The 23113-nt window shown below is 60.0% G+C and overlaps 1 protein-coding gene across 12 annotated transcripts; it reads left to right on the top strand.

Annotated features, from left to right (window-relative positions):
- Positions 1 to 240: 240 nt before the first annotated feature.
- TEAD3 (TEA domain transcription factor 3) lies at positions 241 to 22011 on the top strand. 12 transcript variants are annotated; one of them, XM_070584442.1, is made up of 13 exons: positions 241 to 552; positions 9846 to 10092; positions 12078 to 12142; positions 15732 to 15794; positions 16877 to 16888; positions 17737 to 17874; positions 17984 to 18033; positions 18587 to 18648; positions 19210 to 19343; positions 19518 to 19691; positions 19862 to 20002; positions 20080 to 20232; positions 20425 to 22011. In XM_070584442.1, the coding sequence occupies exons 2-13, from the start codon at positions 9948 to 9950 to the stop codon at positions 20536 to 20538; spliced, it is 1251 nt and encodes a 416-aa protein (XP_070440543.1). In that variant the 5' UTR covers positions 241 to 552; positions 9846 to 9947; the 3' UTR covers positions 20539 to 22011. The 12 variants fall into 12 exon arrangements, with proteins under 12 accessions (XP_070440543.1, XP_070440542.1, XP_070440550.1 ...); XM_070584441.1 differs by lacking the exon at positions 16877 to 16888 and adding an exon at positions 15973 to 16029 and having other exon boundaries at positions 17719 to 17874; XM_070584449.1 differs by having other exon boundaries at positions 15973 to 16888.
- The last annotated feature ends 1102 nt before the right edge of the window (positions 22012 to 23113 follow it).

Below are 23113 nucleotides of genomic sequence, written 5' to 3'. Positions count from 1 at the left end.
GGGGGGAGGGAGCCCCGAGGCCCGGGCTCTCCAGCTCCGCTGGGCTCCTCGTGACGCGGCACCCGGGCCCGGGCACCGACGGGAGTCCTGCCCCCGAGGCGGGAGCTCCGCCCTCGGCCCCGCCCAGGCCGGAGCCCCAAATTGCGGCGGGGTGCCGGGGAGGTGCGGTGGGGCCCGGCGCGCCGCGGAGGGTGGGAGCGCCGCACCTGCGGGCGAGCAGGGGGCGGCCCGGGCCGCGAAGCCGCGGGGTGGGCAGCCCGAGAGCCGGTGGGGGCGGCCCGCGCGGCCCCGCCCCTCCCGGCCGGTGCCCGCCCCCTGCGCGCCCCGCCCCCTCCTTCCCCGCAGCCCCCACCCCCCGCCCCGGCTCCTCAACACAAACTTTCCGTCCCGCTCGCTCCCTCCTCCGCGCCCGGCGCCTCCCGCTCCAGCCCGGCTCATTCCGCACATTCCGGCCAGCCCCCTCCCCACGACCCCCCTTCCCCGGCCCCCCTCGCAGCTCCCTCGGGCCCGGCGGAGCGGCCTGGCCGGAGCGCCCCCCCGAGCTCGGACCAGGTAAGCCCGGCGGACGCCAGGAGGAGGCCCTGCTGGGAGAGGTGGTTTGGTTGGTTGGTTCTGGATGGGGGTGGGGGGGCGCTCGAGGGGGGCTGGGTCCCCGAGCTATTGTCCAGCCGGAGCCGGAGCCCCGGATCCGAGTGCCGGGAAGTTTAGAGGGAAGGGGGGAAAGCTCTCCGGGAAGCCCCGCCCACCCCTCGCGCCCCCCCGCGACCCGGACGAGTTGGTCCCGGGAGGTAGGGGAGCCGGGAGATGGTCCCCGGTGCCGCCGCCTGTCCCACCGTCCGCGCGTGGGGTGTCGAGGCAGGGCTCTGCGGGCCTCACGGCTTGGGGGCCTGCCACCGGGGAGCTCGTCCCGGGGCGCCCGGGCTCGGGCCCTGCCGCCCTTTGGACTCCGGCTCGCGCTCTCGGAGCCCGCCCGGCCCCAGCTCCGCGCAGGCCTCGGCCCGGCCTCCCGGCGCCCGGCCGGCTCGTGCGCGCGGCGCCCGCGGCTGCGCTGGGCTCTGGACGGCGTCTGGGAGCGAAGCTGCGCCCCTGGGCGGGTGCCCCCGAGAGCAGAGGCGGGGGCTTCAGCTCCCTCCAGTTCTGCCGCCTGTGCCGAGGTGGAAGTTCGGAGTTCCAGCCCTGAGCCCTGTGAGCCTGGCTCCCAAGGGGCTGGATTTGGGGCCTTCTCTTCGCCACACTTCCTCAGAGCCCTTGTTTAGACTTTAGAGGTTTGAAGAAGGCTTGTCCCCCGACGATCACCACCATTGTCTGTCATGCCCTATGCCGTTTACTCCTGCCTAGGGAGGGAAGGACCGGAGTGCCTGTCAGTTTCTGGTTTCCTAGCCTAGTCAGGCCCTAGGGCAGTGTCATTGAGACCCCACTCTGTCACCTTTCTGGGAGAGGGGCCCTGATCCAGGGCTGAGAGATTCTTTCTGGACAAGGGGCCCTGGGGGAGGGCTTCTCAGGGGGCACCTCCCTCTGTGTCTTCCCTCTCTCCAGGTAGAGGCAGAACCAGGTCAGGCCTGGACTTGTAGCCCAGGAGAGCAGGGGGTGGGGGTGGGGGCTGGACACATCTCCAAGGGGCTGGTGCCCGAGGCACTCTGTGTATCCGCTCTCCTGCCGCCTGATTCTGTGTACTCATGTTCCACCCCAGTGAAGGGGGCCAGGACACCTTGCTGGCCCGATGCTGGGGGCAGCCTGGGGCAAGGAGGGAAATCCTAAGTCCCTAAAGTTGGAGATTTGGGGGAATTATGTCCTCCTCTTTCACCGATTCTTGTAGCTCCCTTTCCAAGACCCCTTTCCTAGGGCTGCCACACCAGGATGTGGTTCTGTGGTCTTCTGGATCCCTGTTTACCCTCCAGGCAGGGCATGGAGAGACATATCTTCTAGGACTAGGCTATCTGGTGAGGGTGACATCAGGGGCCCTGGATGCCCCCTCCTCAGAGGCAGGCTGGGAGCCAATGGCAGTCTCAGCCTCTTGGGCCTTACCCCACCCCACTAGGGAGGTAACAGTAATTAATGCTAATTAATGCATTGGGCTGGGGAATGGCTGAGTAGGATGGTCAGTGTTGGCAGGACAGAACTCTGTGTGTGTGTGTGTGTGTGTGTGTGTGTGTGTGTGTGTGTATGTGTGTCTGTCTGTCTGTCTCTCTCCTAGGCCCTGCTCCCGCCCTCACCCTCACGTTTGCAGACCCTGGTCCATTCTGCCAGTTGAGGAAATATTAAAACCAGAATGAGATATCTCAGCAGAGGTCAAGAGATAAGAGCGCTGGTCCCAGCTGGGCCTTTAACCTCTGTGTCATCTTGGTGGAGCTCTTTGGGCCTCCGTTTCCCTGGTTGGGATAAGTGACTTCGCAGGTCCCTTTTCTCCGAGTTCCTCCCAGAGTCTCTCTCTCCCAGTGGGCCTTCCTTCTCTCACTGTGGAACCTGAACCTGATGGGGTCTGGAGAGGTGCGTGACTGATCCCAGGGGTCTCAGGAGAAGGTGAGGGCAGCCGGGGGGTGACTGAGGGGTGGCTACACTGGTGAGTGGCTGAAAAGGCTGCAGCAGCAGGCGCCGAGGGACAGGGGTGCCAGCTGGAGCTGGCGGGACTGGCCTTCTGAAGAGGTGGGGTCGGCAAGGCTGGACGGCGTGAATAGTGGTCAGAAGCCGCGTGGATGGAGGGCCTCTCTGCCCGACTCCCAGACCCCCCTAGGGGCTCAGCGTGGAAGCCGGGAGGGGAAGAAGCTATCAGTCCTGCCTGCCTCCTCACTCAGGAAGGGGAGAGGGGTCTGCTCACAGCGAGGAGAGCGGGGAAGGGAGCAGGTGGTGCCAGACCATGGCGGGCGGTCTCTGGTCAGAGCTAGGGCAGACGTAGCAGATCACACTTGGCCCTGTCCCCATTCCCTCCCCTCCCTCTTGGTGTTATGCCAGCCTAGGATTGTCTGTGGAAGAGGGCAGAGGGCAGAGGGCTCTGCCCATCCTCTCAGGGTCCCGCAGAAGGCTGAAGGCAGGGACCAGAGAATCTGTCTCTCTTCGGATCCCCAGAGCCCCAGCCCCTGGGGTTTCCTAGAGTGCTGATTGCTTCCTGTACTCCGTGCCAGGCCCGAAAGGACAGGAAGTGAGAGGGAAATGAGAGTGCAACCGTGTGTGACGCTGGATGCGTGTGAGAGAGACACTGAGTGGGACATTCTGTGTGGGTGAGACTGTGTGGGGGTGGATGCGTGTGTGAGAGAACCGGGTAAAACCAGTTTGCATGTGTGACTGCACGTGAGGTTGGACATATACCTGAGAGAAACTGGCTGTGACGATGTGACATGGTCTGTAACTTGGTGACATTCACATGTGAGAGAGAAACTGTGACATTCTCGGTGTGTGATTGATACTGCATGGACGTGAGAGAAACCGAATGAGTGATGTTCTTAATGTGGCCCTGTGTGACGCTGCATCTGTATGGGTGACATTCTCTGTGTGTGAGTGGCCATCACCTGGGGTACATTTATCAAAGAAACTGTCTGCTTGACCAACGGTGTGAGCCTGTGCCTGACCCTGGATGGCACTCTAATGCTCCACGTGTGCGAGGGACGCTGCGCTCTTGTGACGCTGTGTGCATCAGAAGCAGAATGGGTGGCGTTCTCTGGGATATATGATTCTGTGACGTGACTACTTATGGTGCTGTATGTGTGTGAACAGCGTATGAGATGGGGTCAGGTTGGTAGAAACTCTGATGGTCCGTGTGTGACTGTATATGACACTATGTATGAGAAAAACCGGGTGACAATATGATATATGTGTGTGTGTGAGGAGAAACCATTGTGACAGGTAGACTATATTCAGTACACTCTCTGTGTGCTGAGAAGCTGTTGTCATAAGCTGAGTGTGAAGTCAGGTGTGTAGGTGAAACCGAACGTGAGAAAGAAACCCCACGTGCGGCTCCGCGTGTGAGAGAAACTGTGTGGGGTGTGACTGAGACTGACTCTGTGGGTGGTCACTACCTGAGACTGTTTGGGACTGTAGGATGGTGTGGGTGACATCCTTCAGGGCTGTGCCAGACACAGCGTGGGATACTGTGTGTGACAAATTTGGGAGCCTGTGACCCCGATGCATGCGGCGTGTATGTGGAGGACCGTGAAAAAGATAACTGTTAAAAACAAGGAAGGGATGTACTTAATGCCACTGAATTGTGCACTTACAAACAGTTAAAATGGTACATTGTATGTTATGTATATTTTATGACAATAAATTTAAAAACAAAACAGAAAGGAGAGAGGTGCAGCTCATGGTGAATGCAGGACAGTGGCTGTGAAGAGGGTCGTGTGTGGAAGAGAGAGGAGGGGCCGAGAGAAAGCCTCTGTGTTTACAGATGACATTGTGGCTCTCGTGACGCAGGGACTGACTCAGTGACTGGTGGCAGCTCAGTGGGTGACCCAGAGGACAAGGGGCCTGGGCTGGGGAGGCCCACTGACATGTTAATTGGGAACCCTGAAACCCAGTTTCCCAGGTTACCCATTGGCTGCTTCCCTGCCCACCCAACCTGGGTACCTGGCCTTCGCTGGGACAAGATGAAGCGACAAGACTGTCTTGAGTTGGGGTGAAGGGAGGTCTGGGAACTGGGCCCTTTCTTTCTGCAGGAGGTTTGAGGGCTCTGAGTCTCGACCCTCCCACTGTCCTACACTTCTGGGGGGCAGGGTGATGGTGGGGGTGCGCTTTGGAGAAGGCAGGCTGGGGGCCACCACACCCCCTTGCTCCCCAGAAGCCCCTGCCCGAGTAGTGGGGGTGGATGGGTACGGAGAGTTTTGATTCCCAAATTGGAAGCACATTAATAAGCAGAGGAGAGGGGAGGAGGCCCCCCACCTCCCTCCTAGTGGGCTCTGCAAATTGCTTCCTCCTGTAAAAATCTCAACCCTGCTCCAGGGAGGAGAGTCCCCCCTCCCCAGCCTGGCAGGGTGCGGCCACTTGGCAGGGTCCCTCAGGGGTCCTTGGACTGGCGGTGGAGGAGGCAGACACCATCCCCAACCCGCCCTGCTCTCCCGTCCCAACCAGACCAGACGTGGCCACTGCTAGGGTGGGAGCCTCTGGCAGCTGGAGAACAGCTGGCCTCGCTGTGGGGGCGGGTGGGGAAGAAGGAGGGAAAGGCAGAGGGGGTGATGAGGCTCCCTTAGCCCTCCTCAGCTGCCCTCCCCATCCTCAGCCCCCTGGCTGGTCATCCAGGCCCTGGCTTGGGGGCGGGGGATTTGGGATGCAACTGCCCACTTCTCTGACCTTCCTGCACTTTGAGTGGTGATGAAGCCAGAGCACTTGGGGGGCTGGGGTCCCTGCAAGAGTAGACGGCTGCTGGCCACTAGATCCAATAGGGCCCTGGGCTGGTTCATGGGGAGGGGTAAGTGGAGGGGAGGGGGTTGGGGAGCATCTGCCTCAACTTGACTTGCCTGCATCAGAGGCTCTGGGAGAGCCCAAGCTTCAGGCTGCACCCCTCCCCCCCCTTGAAAGGGAGGTATAGGGCTGGGTGGTCTGAAGGCTGCGGGGCCGATGCGGGTGGGGGTCTAGGGCCTCTGCAGCAGCCACAACTCTGGCAACTCTGGCCTCGTCTCTGGAGCTGTCCAGCCAGTTATTCCAGCAGGTCTGGCCCCAGGGTGGGGAGTGGGCAGCAAGGTACCCCTTATCTTCCCCAGGGCCCCAAAGCCTGCTCACCCAGCCTCCCAGCTCCCATCCCTGCCACCACCCAGAGGCGCCTGCTGCCCTCAGGAGGCTGAGGGCCCCGGGAGAGGGGAAGCGGGTGCAGCTGGTCAGATTGAGGGTAAAGGTAGGGAGAGCACAGGAGGTCCAGCCTGTTGTCCTAAGGGGCCCTCTGCAGAGGGAAACAGGAGGTGGGGGGGGGGGGCGGAGTGCAGATGAGACAGGAGTGGGGATGTCCTGAACAGGGCCCTGTGGTGGCTGACCCCAGCCCCCAGCCCCCAGCCATGGCTTCTCTTGTCACTGCTTCCCTCTAGGTCCGCCCTGGCCTCTGGGTCTTTCTGTTGGCTCCCGCGTGTGCGAGCACCCTCTCCCATTCTCCCTCTCGTTCCCTCTCTGCTGGTCCCCTCCCGCTCGCCCCTCCCTCACAGGCCTACTGTTTCTGAGATTGCTGCTCTTTCCCCGTCCTGCCCCTGTCACCCTCCTCACTGTGTGTCTCCGTCTCTGCAGACCTGGATCTGTCGGTCAGGGCCCTATCTCCCTCTCCTGAGCGCTCTACTGTTCTCTCTGTCTGTCTCTGTCTCTCTCTGGGTCTGTCTCCAAAGTTCGCTCTCTGGGTTCTCATTTTCTGTCCCTCACTCTGGGACTCTGCTGTCTCTCTTGTCTGTTTTCTCGTCTGTCCGTCTCTGAGTCTGTCTCCCCATCTCCTTACCCTACCCCGCCGTCTCCCCGACACTGTCTCCCCTTTCCCTTCTGTCTGTCTCAAGCTCCATGCCCCTCATTTGGGCCTTTCTCCCTCTCTCCCGCCCCTCTTGGTGGCACAGCCCAGCAAGGCAGAGGTTCCAGATACCTGGGCGCGCGTCAACAAGCAATTGGGGGAGCTGCCACCCCTCCCAACCCCTCTCCACAGGGGCAAGACAAGACCCCATCCTGGGCTGGGGCCATCCCAGGGGGCCTGCCCTCTCACCCCAAGCAGCCCCCTCTAGAGCCCCGTCCACCGTGCCTGAGTCCCACATGTGCCTCTCAGGCCAGCCCTGCAGCTGTCTGGGGAGCCTAGCCTCCTCTCTCACCCCCAGCGTTGGGTCCCCGTGGCTTGGGGGTCTAAGGAGAGGAGGGTGAGCCCGAACTAGTCTCTGTCCTCATTCCACAACAGCAGTAACTCTGGGAAGACCAGAGCAGCCTGTCCAGAATCCTGGTGCACAGCCCCTGCTGAGTGATGCCATAGCACAGAGACCCCAGTCCAGCCCCCAGCCTGGCGCAGCTGCCTGCCCGCCATTGCCCATTGGTGTGCCTCAGCCTGTGGGTACAGATATTCTCATCTGGGTGTCAGCCCCACACCACACAGTGTACCTGCACACAGGTACCCCTGTGCATGGCTGTGTGAGGTGGGGGTCACCTGCGGGCCCCTATGTGGGTGCCTCTGCCCGCAGGAGTGTTCCTAGAAAGTGAGTCTTGCATGTGCCCAGGAGCCAGCGGAAGGGACGGTGGGCCCTGTTCTCTCCTTGACTTGTCCTTGTAGCCGCCCCCTCGGCTCCCCTCCCCCTCACCAGCTGCCAGCAGTCCCAGCCAGGGGCTGCCGCCCCGCCCCCCCCCCCCCCCCCCCCCAGTCTGTCCCAGCTCCCAAGCGCTGCTGTGTTCGCCATATTTGGCCACAGTGCTCCTGCGGGGGGCGGGGCGGGGCTGACATCACCCCGAGAAGGGGGGGCCACCGCCTGGATGAGGGGAGGCAGGCAGAGGCTTGGGGGAGGCAGGAAGGTTGCTTTTAAAAGTCTGGGGCTGCTAGGGCCCCCCATGCGCTGGGCCCCTGCTGCTCTGAGGGAGGCCTCAGGAAAGGATTTGGGGGGAAGTGGGTTGACAGCTCTATTAGGAGGGGTTTTGACTTGCTGCAGCCCCCCTTCTGTCTCCCTTCTGACAGCCCATGGCAGTGTCAGGCCTGGGGGAGGCCCTGAATCCCAATCACCTCAATATTGGCATCTCTAGGACCCCCAGACTCCCTACGCCCCTCACATTTGCATTCCAAGAACTTGGCCTTGGGGCTGAGGAGGGGCTGGGGATGGGAGACAGCGTCCTGCGGTGAGAGACAGGCTGCGGGTAGAGGAGTGTGGCCCCTCTACCAGCCCCTCTGACTGGCCAGGCATGTGGCTTCCTCTCTCCCTGGCTGCCCTCTGGGGCAGGAGAGCTATTTCTGGTGGTCTTGGAGGCCTCACAGAAAGGGCTACAGCAGTGTGGGGGGCCTCGAAGTTGCTCCAACCACTTGGGCTGAGGGAGGCCCCCTGGACTGAACCCCACTGGGCAGACTCAAGGTGGTTGCCATGACAACTGGGCCTCCTTTCTCACTACAGGTGGTGGGACATCTGAGCTCCATCTTCTTGATTAAAAGACTGAAGCCAGATTGACTGGGTTCCCCCCTTGGCTCTAGCACTTCCTAGCTGTGTGTCCTTGGGCAAATTGCTTGAGCTCTCTGTTCCTTGGTTTCTGCACTTGTAAAGTGGGAATAATAATAGTATCTACCCCATAGGTTATTGTGAGGATTAAATGAGTAAATTTGGGTAAAATCCCAGAACAGAGCCTGCCATATGGCAGATGCTGTCATTAGCAGTAATATGTAGTTTAAACTCTATATCCATATGATATTCAGGCCCTCCCCATCTCATGCCACTAGTGGCCCCCTTCAGGCCTCCCTAAGCAAACTGGTGGCCCCACAGGGAGAACCCCTACCCATTTAGCAGAACCTGGAATTCATGTCTGAGGGGAAAGAACTTTCTTCCCTGGCTTCTGAGAGGGTCCCTCGCCTCTCTGCCTGCTTTTCCTGCGGCCCCGAGCCAAGCCGCGGGATCTAGCCATCTCGGGCTCTAGGCTCCCAGGCCCCTGATGTGCACTGAACATGCAGGTTCTGAGGCCGGAGGGGGTTGGCCGGAGACTTGGGGCTGTGTGTGTTGGGGACTGGCAGGGTACAGTCTAAATTAATAACCGAGCCTGGTGTATGCAGGGAGCACAGTTTACAGAGCCCAGGCCCGTCCTCGATGTGGGCCAGGGCAGAGGCTGGCGTGTGGGTAGTTTACGGGCTGCTGTGGGGCTGGCAGGAGCGGGAACAGGAAGTGGGCTGGAGGAGCAGGTGGGGTTGAGCAAGGCTGTGGGCCAGGCACCTTCTCCGCCAGCGTCGCTCCCTTCTTGCAATTCCCGGGGCAGGTCCAGCCCCACGATTAGATTTCTTGCCCGGGTTCTTGTGAGTTCTCTTATGGGGAAGGCAAAACCACCCCCTTCCTGGGTCCCGGACCCTCCTCATCCCACAGGGCATCCTCAGCAGGGTTGCATTGATGCTGGGGGGAGAGTGAGAGGTGCGGGTCCCTGGTTGGTGATCCCAATGACAGGGAGGAGGAGCTGGCAGAGTGGGAGCCCAGGAGCCCCTCTGAGAGCCCAGGAGACACTGGGCTGCCCTTGTGTTCCTCCTCTCTCTGCTCCTCCTGAAGCCTTTGGCAGCTGTGTGACCTGTGGGCCTCAGTTTTCCTCATCTGAATCATGGGCGTCGCTCCTCGCCCTCCCTGCCTGGGTTTCAAGGATTGAATGAATATGAAAGTGCTGTGTGGATATAGATAGGCGTTATCATTGTGGTTATTGATCACCACCAGTACTGTGTCTTAAGTGTCATGAGCCAGGCATTGGGGTCAGCATTTTGTCATGATCTTATTTTTCTTTTTTTGTTGGGAAATATTTACCCTGAGCTAACATCTGTTGCCAATCTTTCTTTTTTTTTTTTTCCTCCCCAAAGCCCCATACATAGTTGTATATTCTAGTTGTAGGTCCTTCTAGTTCTTCTATGAGCCACTGCCACAGCATGGCTGCTGACAGACGAGTGGTGTGGTTCTGTGCCCAGGAACCAAACCAGGGCTGCCAAAGTGGAGTGCACCGAACTTTAACCACTAGGCCATCAGGGCTGGCTCAATCTTGTTTAGTTTTAACCATCAGACCTCAAGGAGACTCTCCTTATTTCATAGGACAGAGGCTCGGAGAGGTGAAGTAGCTCACCCAAGGTCACACAGTGTGATAAGCATAACCTCTGGTTACCTCCACCCTACCCTGGAGCACCTGCCCCTGGGGTGGGAGATTGCTGTGGTCTGGGAGGACCCTGGCCCTAACCCCTCTGCCTCTGCCCCCAGGCTCAGGCTGCTGAGTGGGCTCAGGCCCGGAGCCCAAAGCAACCAGCACAATAGCGTCCAACAGCTGGAACACCAGCAGCAGCCCCGGGGAGGCCCGGGAAGATGGGCCCGAGGGCCTGGACAAGGGGCTGGACAACGACGCGGAGGGCGTGTGGAGCCCAGACATTGAGCAGAGCTTCCAGGAGGCCCTGGCCATCTACCCGCCCTGCGGCCGCCGCAAGATCATCCTGTCGGATGAGGGCAAGATGTACGGTGCGTGTGGGTAGGCACAGGGACACTGGCCGGGACTGGGGGAGGTGGCCTGGCCCTCGCCGGCCCCTCCCCCTGCTCTCTGCCCCCTCACCCAACCGGTTTGGCGAAGTCCTGCCAACCCGCCATGGGCTGGGCGAGTCTGGGCGTGCAAGCCTGTGTGTCTGGATCCTCCTCATAAACAAGCCGGGCTTGCCCCCTTCAGAGCTCGGCCCACACCTTGACACCCCCGTCCGCTCCTGCTCTCCTCCCGCCTGCTGGCCTGGAGGTTTCGGGGTGACTCAGTGGGCCCAGGAAACTGGGTCAGTCTGGTGTGCTCCAGGCTAGGCCTGGGAGAGGGTGCCTCCCCTGGGAGGATGTAGGCTAGCCGAGGGGGGAGGCCTGGGGTGGGAGTCCCGGCACAGAGCGGGGGTTTCCCAGTGTGAGTTCCCTCTGGGGTATGGGGGGCAGGGGGGAGGGGCTGCAGGGTGGTGCAAGGCCACACCGTGACAAGGGCTGGGGCCTCGTTCTTTCCTCACACCCCCACCCAAGTCTCTCCTGGCCCCTCTCTTTGCCATCTTGCCCACCTCCTGCCTCCAGAAGGGAGTGTCCCTGTCTCATCCAGCCCTGAGAGGGCTCTCCCAGAGCTGCATTTTTGGGATAACTCAACCCTTCTGGGCCTGGCTCCTTGCCAGCTCCCTCCAACCCTGGGTGATAGCCTGTGGCTGAGTGAGGCAGGCCCTCAGCCTGTCCCCTCCCAGCATCCAGTACCATGCGGGGCACAGGAAGGAGACAGCTGGGCCGAGTGGTACGGGCTGCCGCCTGTCCCGCTGCCCCCGCCCTCTGCGCCCGCACGCCCCTCAGCCCAGAGCCCCGCTCACGGGCCAGGCAGATGTTCCATGGCGCCTTCTGGAGGGCGGGGGCTCCCTGCCCCCAAGGCTCCCCTCCCAGATGGCTGGGGCAGCCCCACAGGGTATTTTTAGACAGGGCGAGGGAGTGGGGTGGAGGGGGCAGGCAGGAAGGGAGGGGCAGTGGGGCTGGTTCTGTCATCCAAGAGGAATTTGGAGAATGTGGCTGTTCTGGGGAGGCTATGGGGCCGGGGGACAGGAGGCCTGGATTTGGGGGGTAAGAGGTATACACTCTAAGGATGTGGACATAGCCTTAGCCATGCGTCCCAAGCACCCCCTTCCTGGGGCCAAGTGCCCTGGATGCTGGCCAGCTTCTGGCGCTCAAGGGTCTGTGGTGCTGCACAGAGCGCCCCCCTCAAGGCCGATAGGCAATTGGGCTCTCTCGCAGGGCAGGGGAGACCCTGGTAACCGGTGACATGGGGGTGACAGGCTCAAGGACACAGTGACGCACTCAGTGACGCATCCTGACACAGGCTGTCTGTGTAGGAGGCAGGTGGGAGACCATCCGGTTCTTCCTGCCCATTTCCCCAGAGAAGGGAAGGGGCTTGTCCACGGCCTCCCCCTGTGGCCAGGACAGCCAGGACAGGACTGTCAGACGTACATGGGGACATGTGCTGAAATGCCTGCCACCTGGGGCAGACCTCACTCTCACACACGAATGCAGACACTCAGAGACTTGGAGTGGGTGATGGAGCCCAGGGAAGAAGGAAGCCCTGTGCGGGCTGGGAGTGGGGGCCCAGCTGTCCTGCTGCCCTTGGGCCCCACCTGGCCCTGTCTGTCTGCGGGGAAACCCATCAGGTCGCCCGACATTGTTTCGCCCGCCCTCCTCCGACTCTGCGGCCCCCACTCACCCTGTCCCCCACAACCAGCCCCCCCAGGGCCTGGAGGTGGTGGGGGGAGCACCTGGGCCCTCCCCCCCAACCCTTCCCTGTCCTGCTTGTGCCCCTTGGGCCGGTTGGAGTGAGGAGAGTGGGGAGGGAACACAAGAGCAGCGTTGGGAGGAGGAGCCTGGTGTGGCTTCCAGCTGGTGGGGGGTGCCTCCAGCCACCAGCTCCCCTTTTGCCCACTGCTCACTTTTCCTCTCACTCCAATTTAGGTCGAAATGAGTTGATCGCACGTTATATTAAATTGAGGACGGGGAAGACTCGGACGAGAAAACAGGTAAAGAGATGCTTCGTGCTCTGCCCACACGCACTCTCGCAGCTGCCTCCCCAGCCCCTTCCTGCCTGCAGCTCTCCCAGTGACCAGCCCAGCCCACCCCTCCGAGAGAGCTGCCCCTCACCCAGTTGCTCCCCGGCCCTCCCCTTGGTGATGTCACTCCCCCAGGCTGCTCCATCACTCCTCTCGAGGTCTTAGAGAAAAGGGCACTGTCCTCTCTGACCACCCACCACCCCACCGAGGCCTTTGGTTCTGTGACCACAGATCAGCCCCATGGGACAGCTCCATGGTCACTGCTCTGAGTGACCCTGAGCAGTCAAGAGGACAGACAGGTGGACAGACGAGGACAAAGCAGGGTGGCATGGCTGAAAGAGGCGTGTGTGCGGCCGGCCAAGCATCTAACAAGGACCAGGCAGGAGAAGGGAGGAGGGAGGGCTGGGAAGGCTTCCTGGAGGAGGTGACACTCAAGATGCATTTTTAAGAAGGAATAGGATTTAGCCAGGCACAAAAGAGGGAGAGGATTCCTCCAGGCTGAGGAAGTTGGATGTACAAGTGGTAACTGTGAACCCATGCAGAGCTTACTTTATATGAATTTATTTAATCCTCACAGCAGCCTTACGAGGTAGGTACAGTAATTATCTCCATTTTACAGATGAGGAAACCGAGGCACGGGGAAGTTAAGTAACTTCCTCAAGGTCACTCGGCTGGTAGGTAGTGGACCCAGGATTCAACCCACTGGGCAGGAAGGAGCCTCAGTTAGCAGGGTGGTGTGGGGGAGGGCAGAGTGGGAAGAGCTGAGGGCGGGGAGAGGCCCGAGGGACAGGTTCCCCTGGGGGCAGCTGGGGGCTGTGGAAGGGAACAGAGCAGGGAGTGGTGGGCGGCAGCTGTCTAGGAACCTTGGCCCTGGAGCAGCTGGGGCAAGGGCTTAGAGGGGGCCAGAGGGAGGCAGGGCCCTGGAGCCACAGCCATGGTGGCTGGGGAGTACAATGGTTGGGGGGGGGCGGTGATCTGCCAGATGATTGGGTGGCTTCCAGTCTAGGGAGGGCAGCAGTGTGGTGACAGTACACCTGCAGGGGAAACCTGAAGGGTGGGGTGCGTGTGGGGTTCCTGGGAGACAGCAGGCTGGAGGGAGGTCCCTGGAGGGGCGGGCGCCAGCTCTGACCCTCAGCCCTCCCAGCCTCCCTGTCTGGGTGGGGTTTGGACCTTGCAACCACCTCGCCAGGTCCCCATGTGTGCATATGGCCAGCCTGCCCTGTCCCACCTCATGGTCTCAAAGGAAGGTCCCACTGAGCATGGGAGCAGAAACACTCCCTCATTTCTTCAGAGTTTATTACCCGCTCTCCCTGGGCCAGCTCATGTCGCACAGCATTTATTCACATAGCAAATTATTGAGCTGCTACTGTGTTCTAGGCACGAGGGACACAGCAGGGAGCCAGACAGACCAGGGCCCTGTTCCCTGGAGCCTGGGGCTGCAGGAGGAATATGACCGATCAGCCCCCCAGGGTCAGATACCTGCTCCCCGCCTCTGAAGAGGGGGTGCCCCGCCTCCCGGCCTCTCTGCCTCGCCGTTAAATTAGCCAGCGTGCGAAGACTTAGAACAAAGTGAGCACTGCGTCACGACTTGCTGCTCCCCTTGCTGTTATTATTATGAACAGAAAGCCATCCCGGGCTCAGGAGAAGGGCACCGTGTCCTGCTTCTCCGGAAAGATGTGCTGGTAGGAGCCGGTTCCTCAGAGGGGGCGGGGCCGAGGGATGTCTAAGCTCAGTCGCTCTGACCCGAGGCCCAGGGAGGGGAGAAGAGCCTCTTAACTCTGGGTCCAGCGTTATCCCTGCTCCTGGCCGAGTGTCCCAAGGAGGCTGGCTGTACAGCCAAGTCAGCAAGCTCAAAATTTAAAAAACCGCTGGCCTTTGTCATTTTCAAAGGGTGGACCTCCTCTAACTTTGTTCTTTCTTAGAACTCGGGTGTCTGATGGCTCCTTAACAGGGGAGCTGTCCTGTGGTTGTGGGGGCGAGGCATATCTTTGTGTGTCACAAAGAGCAACCAGCTGACAGGGAAGATGTTTTTGGTTGTCTTTATTCTACTTTTGGTTAAAAAGAAATGCAGTTTTATTTTTTTTATGGATACATACAGCCATGAATAGCAAGTACCCTGCCTCCACGTTGAAAACAGCTAGGCATTACATTAGGATCGAGTCCCATGTGGCTTTGAGCTGTCACAGAGTTGACCACGTGGAGGGGGACCTCTGCGCCGAGGGTCTCAGAGGCCTGGCAGTGTAGTCCGGCGGTGGAGCAAGTGGGCTCTGGAGTCAGGCCCTCTGCGTTCAGATCTCAGCTTTAGCTTCCAGCTGTGTGACCTTGGATAAGCTGCTTAACCTCTCTGTACTTTGGTTTCATCATCTGTAAATGGGGGATAACATTTGTACCGACCTCCTAGTGTTGCCGTCAAGGTCAGATGAGTTGGTACGAGTCAAGTGCGGAGAATAATAGTAGCCCGTGCTCGGTAGTCATCAATTATTGTCAGGACGTGAAGTGAGCGATAATCTTGCTGTGTGCTGACTGATCCCTGTGCACGGAGAGGCAATGGGAGGAGCTCCCAGCTGGGTCCTAACCAGGAGCGTGGGGGCTGCCCAGCATCACATACATAGTAACTTTCAGTCCGTGATTAAAAGGAAAAAGAAACTGTTTCTTTGTGGGGATAAAAACAGCCATCAGCGACTGCTGATGAGGAAAGTGTGAAGCGGCCGGGAGGACCCAGGCATCCCCTTGTGTTTCACGGGAAACAGTGACATTTAGGTTCTCTGAGGCTCAGGGGCAGATCCCTGACAAGGTCGAGGGTCTGTTGTGCAAGCCCGTGGCACGCACATCTAGACCACGGTGAGCCCAGGTTTGCCAGGAGAGGGAGGCTTCGGGGAGGAGGTCTGGAGAAGAAATGCAATTAAGAGTACCTACTGTGTACACATGTGCATCCTGCCACATGTTAGTCCAAGGAGGAGGAAGGCGTGTCGAGGGAAGATGCTGCATGAGCAGAGCAGGAGTTGGAGCAGGCCTGGGTCTGGAGGCTGGCAAGCTGTTGGGAGGCCTTCGCAGTGGTACAAGGATCCTTCGTAGAGGACGTGGCCTTGATGTGTAATCTGATGGCCAGCAGGAGCGTTATGGCCATTGCTAGATTCTGTGATGCCAGTTAGCAAAAAGTATCTCCTCTGAGTATGAGAACCAGTCACCCCTTTTTGGAAAAAGGAAAAGATACCCTTCCTCTGGGTTAGATGCAGCCCAGCACCAGGACATGTAGCTTGGCCAACAGAGCTTAGGCTGGCTTTTAGCCCTCACTGGGCCAAGTACTCTTGTGCGGTGAACAACCTGTACAACTGTACATGGTGGCCCCAGAAGCCACTCTTGATCTAGGCTCTTGATGAAGACAGAGCCAAGAAGAGAGCAGAATTGTCAGGGCTCAGGGGTGTCTGCCCACATTTCCTCCCACTTACACTTGGTCCCAGAGGTGAGGGCTGGGATGCTCCTTGCCCGTGCCTGCCCCATGCTGTGCCTCCTCACTATCTGTGTTTTCCTCTCTGGCGGGGCGTGGGGCGGCCCCTAGGTGTCCAGCCACATACAGGTTCTAGCCCGGAAGAAGGTGCGGGAGTACCAGGTTGGCATCAAGGTATGTTGGGCGCCTGCCTGGGGCCTCCGGCGCCTCCACGGCTCTCCCTGCACGGCTCAGGCCTCTGCCTTGGCCGGCTCTGCGGCCCACTGTGCCTCTTTTCTGGCTGAAGCTCTGTTCTTGCCTCCTCTTCTGCTCTTGCTGCTCTTTTTCTCTTTCTCTCTCTCTCTCTCTACAGGTCTCTAGCCACTTGCAGGTTCTAGCCAGGCGGAAATCTCGGGAGATTCAGTCCAAGCTGAAGGTATGGGGTCCCCTGCCACTCAGCCTGGCCCTGCCCAGGCCTGTTGCTGCTCTCTGACCCCAGCCTTGGGCAGGGAGGGGGCTGAGGAGCTCAGGAGTGGGGGATATCTCAAACACAAATAGCAGGAAGAAGCCCAAAGGCTCTTTCAGGCCACACAGGGCCACGGCCTCTGGAGACTAAGCAGGGACCCAAGGGGACAGCCAGCCCGACAGTGAGGGAGAGGAAGACCATCTGGGGGCCACTAAGGCCCACCTCTCTTCTTCTCCGTTTCCTTTTTTCTCCTTCCTCCTAATTGCTGCTTGCTAATTGCATGGGACTTCAAGGGGGCAGGGAGGAGACACTGGGGGGTGTTGGCTGGCAGAGCTGCTGTGGCGGGCATGGCCGTTCCTTGCATTGGATGCTCAATCCTGGCTGCTCTGCAGCTGAGGATCTCAGAGCCTGGGGTTCATGGCCTGGGACCTTATCAGGGCCCCTGTAGGCTGCGGCAGCTTCTCCCTGACCACAGCTGCCTGGCAGACTGGGCCTCCACCCCAGCCCCACGTGCCTGAGCACAGCTGCAGAGCACGTGGACAGGCCCACATCCAGGGGCGCTGGCTTGGTCCACTGCCTCAGTCTCCAGCCTGTCCTCCCTCGGCCCCCCCTTTCCAGGGCACCCCCAGCTGGCAAGCACTCCCTCCGGGTGGCAGTGGGGTGGGGGAGGACCCACAGATGCCTCTGAGCTTCCCTGGGCTCCTGGGGAGCTGAGAGCAGGTGGGCACTGAGTGGAGGGAGGTGGAAAGAGAGGCCCCCCCGTCTGGCCCTCCTGTCTGTCTCCTCTAACCTATTCTCCTCTCCTTCACAGGCCATGAACCTGGTAAGTGGCACTGCCCCTCCCCTGGGGGACAGGGAGGGCACCTAATACCAGATTTTCAAATTACGGATTGTGAAATCAGCTTGAGAGGTTTGCAAATATCATTTTTAACAAGTGAAATATAGTGGTTCTCAACCTTCACCGTGCATCGGAATCGCCTGGAGGCCTTGTGAAGGCAGACTGCCCGGCCTCACCCTCAGAGTTTCCGATTCAGTAGGTCTGGCCTGAGAATGTGCATTTCTTTTTTTTTTTTCTTTTTTTTGAGGAAGATTAGCCCTGAGCTAATATCGGCTGCCAATCCTCCTCTTTTTGCTGAGGAAGACTGGCTCTGAGCTAACATCTGTGCCCATCTTCCTTTACTTTATATGTGGGACGCCTACTACAACATGGCTTGCCAAGCGGTGCCATGTCCGCACCTGGGATCTGAACCGGCGAACTACGGGCCGCCGAAGCAGAATGTGCGCACTTAACAGCTGCGCCAGCGGGCCGGCCCCACGAATGTGCATTTCTAACAAACTGCCAGGGGATGCTGGTGCTGTTGGTCCACGGACCGTACTTTGAGAACCACTGATGAAATAGAATAGGAAATATGAGAGTGCGTGACACACAAAATAGAGGACTTGTTTTGACATATACTGGGTTACGGAATAAAATGAAATTATTTCTTCCTGTAGCTTGTGGTCAGAGGGGTGAGGTACACCCTGGACTCTCCTGAGCCCACACAGCAGAGCTGGGGCTGTCGTCCAGATCTGAACTCCGGGATCCCCAAGGGCCAGGGAGGGGGTCCCTGAGGCAAGCCCTGTCCTGTCTCTGGCCTGGCTCAGGCCTCACACGGCCCCTCCCCTCTCCAGGACCAGGTCTCGAAGGACAAAGCCCTCCAGAGCATGGCATCCATGTCCTCCGCCCAGATTGTGTCCGCCAGCGTCCTCCAGAACAAGTTCAGCCCGCCCTCCCCTCTGCCCCAGGCCGTCTTCTCCACTTCCTCACGGGTACAGGGGTCCTGGGAGGTGGGGCTGGGGTGAGGGAGTGCCTTTGGGGCCAGGCTGTAGGGGGCACATGGATACTGAGGGGCTCCTGGGCTTTGTCCCATCTCTGCAGTTCTGGAGCAGCCCCCCTCTCCTGGGACAGCAGCCTGGACCCTCTCAGGAGTGAGTATTGGGGTGCACCCCTCCCACACCCCCTCCTTTCCCTGGGCAGCCACGCTGGACTTCCCCTCCCAGCTGGGTCCCAGCCACAGCTGAGCAGAGTTTGAATTCAACAATGGAAGGATGGGGCTCCCCAGACAGAGAGCTAGTGCATCTGTCTGTTCATTCATCAGCCCGCTCAGCCGCTTGTCCTCCGCCCTTCGATTCCTTTTCGTTTGGTTAATCCCTGAGCCAGTCTCTCAGTCCACGAGTCAGGGAGTCGCGTACACTTGGTTATCCTGAGACGCACACCTTGGTTTAAGGAGCAGCTCTTCAGGGCGGGGTTGAAATGCTACACACATGTGCGCATCCATTGTGCAATGCAGCAGGATTTCACAGAAGCTAAAATGTGAAGAAAATGAAAAGCTCATGAGTTAGCTTGTCAGCATGCATTTCTGGGCCTCCGCTGAAAGGCTGGGTGGCTCCCTATTGGAGTCCCGCAGGAGACCTCAAGTGACTGGGCTGGTGGAAGGTGGGGAAGGGAGACCCTCTAACCCAGCTCTGCTCCTGTCTGCAGCATCAAGCCCTTTGCACAGCCAGCCTACCCCATCCAGCCGCCCCTGCCGCCAACGCTCAGCAGTAAGTTCCCTCCTGGGCGGCCACCACCATCGCCCATCCCTGGCCACCTGTGCCTCTGCTCAGGAGAGCTGCGGCCCAACTGTGTGTGTGTGTGCGTGTGCATTGGGAGGAAGGAGTGGCTGGCATCTCTAGTGGATTGGGACAGGCTGGGAAGAGCCCTCTTTTTACACTGAAATAGCCCAACCTTTTACAATGTTGCTTCCGGAACTCTCTTACAAGTACACACCGCCAAAAGTATTACATTTATATGTGTATATATGTATTGGAATTCTGGGTAATTTTTATTTTTCTCTTTTTACTAATCTGTATTTTCTGGTTTGAACACACATTGAGATTGACCTAAGGAAAAATCCACTGATGTGGACTCCCAGGGCCACCATCCATGTCGTGTGTGTTGTATATTGAACAAGGAGACCTGGCAGGGAGTCAAAAGCCAGCCCATGTTCCCACCCAAAAGGGCGCTGTTTTCTAATTTGCACGAAGGCTCCGTGCAGGCTGGGGGCAGCTCTCTGTAGCCAGGACCCGCGCGCATGCCACTGAGCGTCCGTCTCATCCTCCCAGGTTACGAGCCCCTGGCCCCGCTCCCCCCAGCTGCCGCCTCTGTGCCCGTGTGGCAGGACCGCACCATCGCCTCCTCGCGGCTGCGGCTCCTCGAGTATTCCGCCTTCATGGAGGTGCAGCGAGACCCTGACACGGTAACGTTGGGGGCGGGGGAGGGTTTGTGCAGCGGAGGAGAGACCCTGGCACGGCGGTCCAGGGCCGCGGCTCAGGGTCATGGGGTGGGGAAGCCACAGGGCGGTGCTGTCCCGGTGCAGCGCCCCGCGCCTGCGCCCTGCAGCGCCTCCTGACCCGGCCCGGCCTCCCAACAGTACAGCAAACACCTGTTTGTGCACATCGGCCAGACAAACCCCGCCTTCTCGGACCCGCCCCTGGAGGCCGTGGACGTGCGCCAGATCTATGACAAGTTCCCCGAGAAAAAGGGTGGGCTGAAGGAGCTCTATGAGAAGGGGCCCCCCAATGCCTTCTTCCTCGTCAAGTTCTGGGTAAGCTGCCAACAACGTCCCCCGCAGATGTGCGTGCACACCCCATTGACCCCTGACCCCGCCCTCTCTCCCCGTGGCCTCTGGACAGAGGTCTGGAGATGGCTCCTTGGGCAGGAAGCCTCCCTCTGGCCTCCACCACCACCTGACGCCACCCCCGCCCCCTCCTCCAGGCGGACCTCAACAGCACCATCCAGGAGGGCCCGGGAGCCTTCTATGGGGTCAGCTCCCAGTACAGCTCGGCCGACAGCATGACCATCAGCGTCTCCACCAAGGTGTGCTCCTTCGGCAAGCAGGTGGTGGAGAAGGTGGAGGTGAGTGGGGGCCTGGGGCGGCGCGGTGGGGCTGGGAGCGGGCACGCCGAGCGACGCTCCCTTGCGGCTCTCCGCAGACCGAGTACGCCAGGCTGGAGAACGGGCGCTTCGTGTACCGCATCCACCGCTCGCCCATGTGCGAGTACATGATCAACTTCATCCACAAGCTGAAGCACCTGCCCGAGAAGTACATGATGAACAGCGTCCTGGAGAACTTCACCATCCTGCAGGTGTGGGGGCAGCGGGGGTCGGGGAGGGGGATCACAGCATGGCCCCAGGCGCAGGGACCTCAAAGTGGGGGTGGCCAGACCCGTCGCTCAGATGAGGAGACTGAGACCCAGAAAGGAGAAGGGTCTGCTCAGCCCCCACATCCTGGGTCTGTGTGCTGCCTGAACGCCCGAACCCGCCTACTCATCCCCCAGGTCGTGACGAGCCGGGACTCCCAGGAGACCCTACTCGTCATTGCTTTCGTCTTCGAAGTCTCCACCAGCGAGCATGGGGCCCAGCATCACGTCTACAAGCTTGTCAAAGACTAGGGCACCCTCTGCCCCCCGACCAGGATCCAGGACGGGCATCTTTTCCGCACACCTGCCTGGCACCCCGGAGGTCCAGGATTGAGGATTCATCCACCTGCCAGGCTTCAGGCCAGGACCCCGGAGGCCTCGCCACCCACCCCCAGCACACACACTCCCTGCCACTGTTCTGCGCTTTAATTGTGGAGAAGAAAACAGGGCTCAGCAGTGGGGCAGCTTGCCCGGGCCGCTGAGCCACCATCACCCAGCTCTGCCCAGCCTCGAATGAATGGGAGGACACCTTTGGGCTCTGGCGTGTATGGCCACTGGGCCCTCGGGGGAGTGTGACGGGCTGGTGAGGGTAGAACGGAGGCCGAGGGAGTCGGAGTACAGAGGCCCTGAGAAGGAGAGTATTGAATTGGGGTTGGGTCGAGAAGAAGAGAGGGGCCCACACTTCCTTTGTACCTGCTGTGTGCCCGGTCCCTGACATGCCTTGTGCCATCCTCAGACCCTGCCAGGCCCGCGTGGGTCCGGGTGTCTCAGATGAGGTGCTGAGGCTCCGAGAAGTTGCGGGATGGGCAGAGTTGGAGTTCTCACCCAGGGCTGCCTGTCCCCAGAGCCCAGGTTTACACTACCTCCCTGGAGTGGGGCGGCCACAGGGGGCAGGAGAGAGGGGCTGCACCAAGGGGCTGGGGCCAGCTGGGTGGGGAGCCCTGAGACAGTGCCTCCTCCCAGAGCCCCCTGGCAGGAGGGAGCAGCCGCTGCTGACCAGGCGGGAAGAGGGAACACAGGGGCGAGGCGCCTGGTGGGTGCTGTCTATCAGCCTGTAGTCTGGGGGGGGGGTCTCAGGCGCCTCCTGTGCTGACCTCCCCCAAGCTGCCCTGGCCCAGAGCCGGGCGAGCCCCCAGCAGCCTCCTGACTGGGGACAGCCCCAGGGGCACGCCCAGGCTCAGCCCAAGGCTGGAGGGGCAGGTGGGAAGGTGGAGTCCCACCTCTGGGCAGACCAGTGGCCTGGGGACCAGGAGGGGCTGAAGGCTTTGGTATTTTCTCCTGCCCAAGCCTCGGTGGGGGGGGCACCGCTCCCTGAGGTTCTCTGCCCGCCTCAGACTCCCCGGCCTGGAGCAGCCACTCCCCAGACCCTGTTCTGGGGCTGAAGCTTAACCTCCCCCTGCTGCCCCTTCCGGACCCCCGGCCCCTCCGCCGCCGGCCTGCCCCCCAGCCGCCTCTGGGTATTTATGAGTTTCATATGAAGTACTGTGCCCCGCCCCCGCCCCGCTCCTGAGCTTCCCAAAGGTCCTCACCGTTTGCATATCGCTCAGGCCACCTCCAGACCCAACCTAGGTTTTATAATGTATATTATATATTTTTTGTGTATTTTTTAAATCCAGCTGTGATGGGTTGTATCATAAATGTGGCGTGGGGCTGGGGCAGGGGCCCTCAAGGCCCAGCTCCGGCTCAGAAAAAAAAGAATAATTAAAGTTATTTGTTTGTGGGTTAGTCATGTGAGCAGTGTTGCCAGACCTCTGGGTTGGAACAGCTTCAGGCGCGCACTCCTCCTGGGTGAGGTCCTGGCACGTCACCCCACCCTGTCTCTGCCGGGGACCCCCCCCCCTCCGAGCCCTACCCACACTCAAAGTAGATATGCTTCAAGGGTCCCCTGAAAGCTTTGCCTACTCTAGCCTTTCTCCCACCCCCTGCCCAGTGCTGGCCTGAGCGCTTTATGTTGCATTGTCTCTAAGCGAAGTGGCTTGCCCAAGATCACACAGCTGCTGAGGTGGGCCCCCTGCTAAATGCCCCCAGCCTTCACGGTGGCTCCTGCTGGCTCTCACAGCCCCGTCTGCACTTTACACATGAGGAAAGAGCCTCAAGGAACATGAGTGCTCTTCCAAGTGGGTGGCCGCCAGCAGGGACGCCAGGTTCCGCCCAGCTCCTGAATGCCTGGGGAAGCCCTGCGCCCCACTCCTAGCCTTCCTGTGCTCACACAGCAGGGACCACTGGGGTGGGGGTGGGGGTGGTGGAGAGGTGGCATCCTCAGTGGACATGTATTTTGTCTGAAATTCAAAGTCAGCTGGGCGTCCTGTACTTTCATTTGCTAAATCTGGCAACCCTATTCTAGAATCTAGAGTCTTCTAGATCCCTCTAATCCAGCCTCCAATTCTGCAGATGGGGAAATGGACTGAGGTTAACTGCTCTCCTCACTCGGCTGATCAGGGGAACTCCAGGATTTGAACCTGCTCTGCCCCACTCGAGGTCCATGCACCTGGGATACTATTTAATCAGGTGGCCTTTTGTCCTGGTCTAATGCATTGGAGGGACCCCAGACAGCCACTTGCAGGATGGAGAGGGTGCCTGGAGCCCCAGCCACGCGGGCGGGGGTCCTGGAGGCAGAACTTGGTTTTTGAAGCCCCGCCATGTGCCAGCCTAGGGCTGGATGCAAAATCCATGCTCCCCGCTAAAAGGCGATGACGTCTATTGGGTGCTGGAAGCATCGTCACCTGGGGTGTTTCGTTCACTCTCTGGAGTAAACAGCCCTCACCTCCCCTCCCCTCACCCCCACACACAAATGTAACAGATCCAGAGGTGCGTGATGACCAGTTTC

This window comes from Equus przewalskii, chromosome 19 (genome assembly GCF_037783145.1).
Source record: "Equus przewalskii isolate Varuska chromosome 19, EquPr2, whole genome shotgun sequence".
NCBI lineage: Eukaryota > Metazoa > Chordata > Mammalia > Perissodactyla > Equidae > Equus > Equus przewalskii.
The sequence above is the reverse complement of the archived record's forward strand: the minus strand, read 5'-3'. Positions and strand labels throughout refer to the sequence as shown.